An 8175-nucleotide genomic window follows, 5' to 3' on the forward strand; every position below is an offset into this window, starting at 1 on the left:
AGAAATTAATGTCAATGCTACAAGTTGTGGAATTTCAAGCTCTGGCTAAGTTTTTTTTTTGCAAGGAAAGAGAGCTTTTATATAATAGCATTGTCAAGTTTTACAGCCTCAGATTCAATAATCTCATCTACAACTGTTGAGACATGCCCCAGCCAGAAGTAATTTGTACCATTAAATCTAGCTGTATCAGCTAAAACATGGGCTGCACTATTACTCTATCTTCCTGTTTTACAAACTTCAAACCGGTGACAACTTTCCTGAAACTTTGCTATCTCCTCGTACAGTTTCCACAGTCATGATTTGCCTTGGTTTCTTCTTTTAATAGCATCCACCACAATGGCGCTGTCAGACGTGATCATGAATACTCTTCAGGCCCAACAAACAGGCCTTTGCTTCAGCTTCAGGCACATCGACGCTCTTGAGATTTGCCTCGTTCCTCGTCCAGATGACAATCCCAAGATGATCTCTGGCTATACATGCAATGGAGCAACTATCATTTTCATAGTCAAAAGAAGCATCACAGTTTATTTTAACCCATCCTGAAGGTGGCGACTTCCACTTTCTTTCGTACACATGTTCAGTTTGTGTGGTCACTGTGACACTTCTATTCTTCTCTTTGTCTCTGTTCCCTTGCTCAACCATCGGCCTTTTTTCCTTTATCTGAACCATTTGATTGTTAGGTCAAGTTCAATTCATGGATATAGCGGTTCAGAAAAATGGCTGATCCTTTTATACTGCACTCTCCCTTCTCATGGACTGCATCGTTTCTCAAATGCCAGCACCGCCAAAGTAGCATTAGAACTAGGCCTCTTTTCTCATTGTTGATTCCATCTAGAAGAATAAGAAGCCAATCAGGCCCCGTAAACTTAAAGCTATTTTCATTTGGGATGTCCCATATTTTTCTCATCTCTTGCCTTAGCGCTTTGGATTTTGTACACGCCACTGTGGCATGGTAGCTAGATTCGTCTTCACATCCACAAACAACACATATGCCATCAACTTCCAACTTCCTTTTTAATTTGTTTTTTTTTCGTTGCCAAGTTATCACATGCAGTTCTCCACCCAAAATTTTTGATTTTATTTGGGACGGGTGCTTTCCATATCTAATTCCATAGAGTTCTGTTATTGTCTCCAGTTGTGCTACTGCCAGGCTTACTCTGGATGTTATTTTTCAGACTATAGGCAAGCTTATAAGCGCTCTTAACCGAGAATAACCCATTGCTTTCGTACTACCATGCAATGGAATCTGTACCATGTCTTTCCGGTGCATTGAGTTGTAAAATAGTGTCAGCATCTTGCTGGTAGAAGATTTTTTGGACGAGATCATGGTTCCAAGTCCCAGAAATATTGTCCACCAGTTGCTCCACTCTTCTGTATCTACACCTAGTTTTGCCCTGTTGTGGTTTCAAAGCGAAATTTCTGGGCAACCAATTATCCCTCCAAATTCTTATATTTTTTCCATCACCAATCCTCCATATAATACCCTTCTTAAGAATTTCCAAACCATGCTCAATACCGTGCCACACAGGGGATGCCTCGGCTCTGTCTGTAATGTTTCCTCTAGGGAAATAAATTGCTTTCATGAGCCTAGCAGCAAGACTCTGTGGATTTTGGATTATTCTCCATGCTTGTCGAGTCAAAAGGGCTTGATTAAAAAGTTCTGAATCCCTGAAACCCATACCTCCCTGGATCTTCGGTTTTGTTAAAGTCTCCCATGAGGCCCAATGCACTTTCCTCTTATCTTCATCTTCTCCCCACCAGAACTGTCTGATGATCTGCATGTAGTCATCATGGAAACCCGTTGGCAACTTGAAAATTCCCATGACATAAATGGAAAGGGCTTGAGCCACTGATTTTATGAGCACCTCTTTTGCAGCCATAGACATATATTTTTCATCCCACACATTACATCTTTTTCTGAATTTATCCTTTACTGGTTGGAACCTCTGTGCTTTTATCCTTCCTTCAGGAACTGGGAGGCCTAGATACTTTTCTTCAAAAGCACTGTTTGTAACTTCCAGAGTTGCTTTAACCTGATTCTGGACAGTCACCGGGCAGGCTGAGCTAAAGAGAATGGAACATTTAGATTGGCTAATGAGTTGGCCTGTACCTTTTTCAAAACTCATTATTGCCTTTCTAACAACATTTGCATGTTGTCCGGTTGCTTTGAAGAACAAGAGACTATCATCCGCAAAAAGGAGATGCGAGATGCCAGGGGCTCCTCTGCAGCATTTCAAATCTTGTAGTTCCTGGTTGTGAACAACTTTCTGAAGAATATTCGTCAAACCTTCAGCGACGAATAGAAACAAATATGGTGACAGCGGATCCCCTGTCTCACCTCTCTCCGGCTTAAACTCCTCTGTCATTTCACTATTAACTCTGACTTTGAAAGTAACAGAGGTAACACACGCCATAACCTGCTTGACCCATAGTTTATGGAAGCCAAATTTTAAAAGCACGCCTTCCAGGTAACCCCAATCCACTCTGTCATAGGCTTTTGTCAGATCGAGCTTGTAGGCACAATAGTTATCATCTGCCTTTTTATTCTTTTGGATATGGTGGAAACATTCAAAGGCAATAAGGGCATTATCAGATATTAAATGACCCGGAAGGAAAGCACTTTGGGTCTCTGATATCAGCAGTTGCAAGAGCGGCCTTAGCCTATTAACAATGCATTTGGAGACAACTTTGTAAATAACATTGCATAAGGATATAGGTCTGAAGTCCTTTATGTCTTCTGCATCATTTGATTTTGGTATGAGGACTATGATTGTTTCGTCGACGCCGTCCGGTATAATACCAGTTTCAAAAAAATGTTTCACTGCCCTTATAACTTCCTCCTTAATAATACCCCAATTTCTCTGAAAGAATCTTGTCGGAAAACCATCTGGCCCTGGAGCTTTTAACGGCCCAATCTGAAAGAGAGCATCTCCTATTTCTTGGTCAGTTTATTCTTTCAACAATTATCCATTCATTTCCTCTGAGACTTTGCAGAAGACATAAAGGACATGAAAGATATTGTGTCTAATTTCTTCAAAAACTTGTACACAGAGGATAGAGAGGTGAAACCCAGTGAAAATGCTCTGGCTAGTTTAATTAAAAGACCGACCCGATGAAAGAAACTAGATAATATATTTATTTCAACACAAGTCTCCCTTGCAATTCTCATTGTGCCATTGTTTTTCATGAGGTTATGAAAATGAACCTCTTCGCTGACTTTTTTTTTTATCGATGCCAACTTCGTAGCACTTAGGATCCCGTTTGTTGTTACTATATTGTGAAATGTCCTGAATATTCCTGCTTTTTGGTCGCCCGATGTGTTTTGTGTCCAGTTCACAATATAATGGATTCGTAATAATTGTGTAACAACAAAATGCTACTCCCCCATTTAAAAATCTATGTTGTTTTAGAAAATAAGAAGTCATTTTTTTCCTTGACCAATTGTTAACACTTCCACAACTATAATTGCACTTTGTTTTGCTCAAATCTATGCTTCATCTAGTATGTAACTTGTCCGACATAAATTTCAATTTCCGTCACGTGACTTAGGCTTATCATAGTGCATAATATCATATTGTAGTATCATGCATATGATACTTTTCTATGATATACTATCACTATAGTGGGTGGTATTATAGAGTAATATCATAATCTTCTAAATTTATTGTTTTGTAGAATTCCAATACAAAATTTGTGTACAAGATCTGTTTAGCATTAGCTTTTCTCGTAATGTGCGCTATGATACAGTATCCACCTATGTTACTCTAATCTTGTTGCGCTATGATAGTATTTTTGTGGGACTAAGATGCATGATACTGTCTAAGATACTAGCACTATGGCCAACCTTAGATATAGCAATTACTATTGGCTTGACCACACGTGTATCCGTGTTTTGCTCACGATATATATACATATAAAATAAAATGTGTGCTTTGTACTAGTATTGGGTTGAGTTTTCCTAGAACCAAAACTTGATTTGGTAGTACCACAGGGCTTTGGTGTACAGTCCATATGCAGTGGCTTGTTGAGACTAGAGCAACTCTAGTCTCTAGCAGACCCCCAAACCGGAACCTAAACACGCGCGGATGGGATTAATACTAGTACGAACAACTTGTTAAAAAGGAGCAGAATCAACACACAACATCCAATGACGGAAAAGTTCGACCGAATTCTCAAAGAAAACCAGTCAGATTGATGTGCGGATTCCCATGCTATTTTGCCCCTATCGTGAATCGTGGTTGGATTCAGATTGTGAGTCGAACAGCTTAGGATTTGAATTGAAATCGAATTGAACAGGGGTGTTTGAAACGCCAGTCATCCGGTACATCCAAAGTTTACAGAAACCAGTTCATGTACGTGCCGATCCGGACAGTATATACTTGCATACTACTCCACCGTCTAGAACTAGAATCCCATCGCAACTCCAGGCTCCAATCCTACTATATAGATCGCCGGGGGCACGCACCAACCTCCCCAAGACACAACAACACGAACCAAACCACGACTCGCCGTGAACCCATAGCTTTCGATCAATCGACTCTCGACACGATCTGAGGCAAGCGCGACCATGGGGGTCGGCGGCAAGGCCGCGGTCTCGGTGGCCATGGTCCTCGTGGCCTTCGTCCTCTTCGCGTCAGCAGCAGCCGCCGCGGCGCCCGACATGTCCATCATCTCCTACAACTCGGCGCACGGCGTCCGCGGGCTGCAGCGGACGGAGGCCGAGGTTCGCGCGATGTACGACCACTGGCTGGCGCGGCACCGCCGCTCCTACAACGCGCTCGGCGAGTTCGAGCGCCGGTTCCGCGCGTTCTGGGGCAACCTAAAGATCGTCGACGCCCACAACGCCAACGCGGAAGCGCACGGGTTCCGCCTCGGGATGAACCGCTTCGCCGACCTTACCAATGCCGAGTTCCGCGCCGCCTACCTCGGCGGCGCCGTCCCGAGGAGCCACGGGCTCCACACCGTCGGAGAGAGGTACATCCACGACGGCGTCGAGGCGCTGCCGGAGCACGTTGACTGGAGGGAGAAGGGCGCCGTCGCGCCCGTCAAGAACCAGGGCCAGTGCGGCAGCTGCTGGGCGTTCTCGGCGGTCGGCGCCGTGGAGGGCATCAACAAGATCGTCACGGGCGACCTGGTGACGCTGTCGGAGCAGGAGCTGGTGGAGTGCGCCAAGAACGGGCAGAACAGCGGGTGCAACGGCGGGATGATGGAGGACGCCTTCGACTTCATCGCCCGGAATGGCGGCATCGACACGGAGGAGGACTACCCGTACACGGCCAAGGACGGCAGGTGCGACCACGCCAAGATGATCCGCACGGTGGTGTCCATCGACGGCTTCGAGAGCGTGCCCGAGAACGACGAGCTGTCGCTGAAGAAGGCGGTGGCGCACCAGCCCGTGAGCGTGGGCATCGAGGCCGGCGGGCCCGAGTTCCAGCTGTACGAGTCCGGGGTGTTCTCCGGCAGGTGCGGCACGGAGCTCGACCACGGCGTGGTGGCGGTAGGGTACGGCACGACGGACGACGGCAAGGATTACTGGACCGTGCGCAACTCGTGGGGGCCCAACTGGGGCGAGGGCGGCTACATCCGCATGGAGCGCAACGTCACCGCTCGCACCGGCAAGTGCGGCATCGCCATGATGGCCTCCTACCCCGTCAAGACCGGGCCCAACCCGACACCCAAGCCGAACCCGCCGGAGCCGACGAAGCCGGTGGCCTGCGACCGCCACAACAAGTGCCCGGCGGGGAGCACCTGCTGCTGCACCTACGGCGTCAGGAAGACGTGCTTCGTGTGGGGGTGCTGCCCTGCCAAGGCCGCCACCTGCTGCAAGGACGGCGCAACCTGCTGCCCATCGGACCACCCCGTCTGCAACCAAGAGAATCGCACTTGCTCCAAGGTACTATCAACTTAACCAAGCTATGCCTCGTCGATTATATTCTTAGTCTGATTTCTTGGATCAAATTTGCGTGAACAGAATTAGATTTGTTGATAATACTGTATGTACTTATCGATGTTCTTTGTTTTGGTTGACAGAGCAAGAACAGCCCATACACCGTGGAGGCACTCATCCGTACTCCGGCCAAGCGAAGGATGGCGACGCCGCTTACAGACCTGATCGACTCGATGTTCTCCTAGTTGGATATATAGTCTAGGCTCTACTACGTCTCGTTTTTTTTTCTTAGTTATTCCTTCTAGTACTATAGGAGACCTTGTACCCAAGGTGTTCCTTGTATATACATCTTTTTCTTTTTCTTTTTCTCTTTGTTTCTACTTCCTCCGGTTCATATTCTTTGTCACTAGTATGGATGTACATATGGAACGTTCTTTTGTACAGTTTTATTTATTCACTAGTTAAACTGAAATTTCAGTGTCTGGTAAACTGTAAAGAATACTGCTTGCGCTCTCTAAAAAAGAGTCTGCTGGTGCTCTCTCAAGAGTATGTAGACGGTTGTAAAGATTACTGCGTGGCCAGTGCTATTTGTCAAACGTTCTGTATCATGGGCACGGGATGGGATGTTTTGCAGTATATCCAACTGACAGCAAGATATTTGCTTGCTATCGTCCTTGCCTCGTTGCTGATTGAATCCAAAGGAGAATATGTGATTGATCGAACTTGTGTGCCCTTTGAAACACACAAAACAAAAATATGATCTAAGAATCTAACCCATGATATGTTTAAACTTCTGTACTATTTTTTTTATAGAGGATTCACTCAGATAAATTTCAATATTTCTTGGGCATTTATATTTTGTTAAAGGGTGCCTAATATATCACCTCCGTTCCAACAAAACAAGCATGTATTGAAAGTCAACATTATTTTTTATAGAGACAAATATAAACCACTACGATATGGCAAAAGACAGATTATACACAAAGATTAGTAACTGGACATGGCAAAAGACAGATTATACACAAAGATTAGTAACTGGACATGGTTCCTACCAGTATATATACTAGCAAACATGCCATGACAATATAGATTAAATAATAAAAAAATATGTAAATGTTGTGCGTCTGGTGTGTGAATTCAGCCTACTTTTATCCTCTCGAAAGACTACTGAAAGGACACGGATGTCGCCTAGAGGGGGGTGAATAGGCGATTTAAAACTTTTACGAGATGGGCTTAACAAATGCGGAATAAAACTAGCGTTTACTTTGTCAAGCCCAAAGCTTATAAACTATGGTTCACCTATGTGCACCAACAACTTATTCTAAGCAATGGTTCACCTATGTGCACTAACAACTTATGCTAAGCAAGACAAGCAACTTATGTGATAGCAAGATATATATATAACTTCAAGCACGATGGCTATCACAAAGTAAAGTGCATAAGTAAAGAGCTCGGGTATAGGAATAACCGAAGTGACGCGGAGACAACGATGTAGCCCGAAGTTCACACTCTTGCGAGAGCTACTCTCCGTTGGAGCGGTGTGGAGGACAAGTCACTCCAAATGCACGAGGGCCACCGTATTCTCCTCGAGAATTCCCACCAAAAGGGATGTCCTCGATCCACTATGGGACCTTAGGAAGGTCACCGAACCCGCACAAAGCTTGGGGCTATCTCCACAACTTAATTGGAGGCTCCCAATAAATTGCCACAAAGGCCTTGCCCTTGAAGATTCTCCACAACTTAATTGGAGTCCCCAAGAACACCACTAAGATGCCACAAAGGCCTTGCCCTTGAAGATTCTCCACAACTTAATTGGAGTCCCCAAGAACACCACTAAGATGCCACAAAGGCCTTGCCCTTGAAGATTCTCCACAACTTAATTGGAGTCCCCAAGAACACTGATACGTCTCCGACGTATCGATAATTTCTTGTGTTCCATGCCACATTATTGATGTTATCTACATGTTTTATGCACACTTTATGTCATATTCGTGCATTTTCTGGAACTAACCTATTAACAAGATGCCGAAGTGCCGATTCTTTGTTTTCTGCTGTTTTTGGTTTCAGAAATCCTAGTAACGAAATATTCTCGGAATCGGACGAAATCAACGCCCAGTTCCTATTTTCACCGGAAGCATCCAGAACACCCGAGAGCCACCAGGGAGGGGCACAAAGCCACCCAAACCCTAGGCCGGCGCGCGGCGAGGGGCCGCGCCACCCTATGGTGTGGGCACCCTTCGACCCTCTGGCGCCGCCTCTTCGCCTATTTAAAGCCTCCGTCGCGAAAA

The 8175-nt window shown here is 45.3% G+C and overlaps 1 protein-coding gene across 1 annotated transcript; it reads left to right on the plus strand.

The window, feature by feature from the left end:
• The first annotated feature begins 4495 nt into the window (after positions 1-4495).
• On the plus strand, positions 4496-6251 carry LOC127338472 (cysteine protease 1-like). Its single transcript, XM_051364570.2, has 2 exons — positions 4496-5893; positions 6031-6251. Exons 1-2 carry the CDS (start codon positions 4568-4570, stop codon positions 6130-6132), a joined length of 1428 nt encoding a protein of 475 aa, XP_051220530.1. The 5' UTR covers positions 4496-4567; the 3' UTR covers positions 6133-6251.
• Positions 6252-8175: the final 1924 nt, after the last annotated feature.

This window comes from Lolium perenne, chromosome 3 (genome assembly GCF_019359855.2).
Source record: "Lolium perenne isolate Kyuss_39 chromosome 3, Kyuss_2.0, whole genome shotgun sequence".
NCBI lineage: Eukaryota > Viridiplantae > Streptophyta > Magnoliopsida > Poales > Poaceae > Lolium > Lolium perenne.

Bases quoted from the DNA above. Each gene is read 5' to 3' on its own strand.
- LOC127338472 (XM_051364570.2), top strand. From the start codon at position 4,568: ATGGGGGTCGGCGGCAAGGCCGCGGTCTCGGTGGCCATGGTCCTCGTG. The intron at 5,894-6,030 runs GTACTATCAACT...TTTGGTTGACAG, and splicing joins AGAATCGCACTTGCTCCAAG to AGCAAGAACAGCCCATACAC.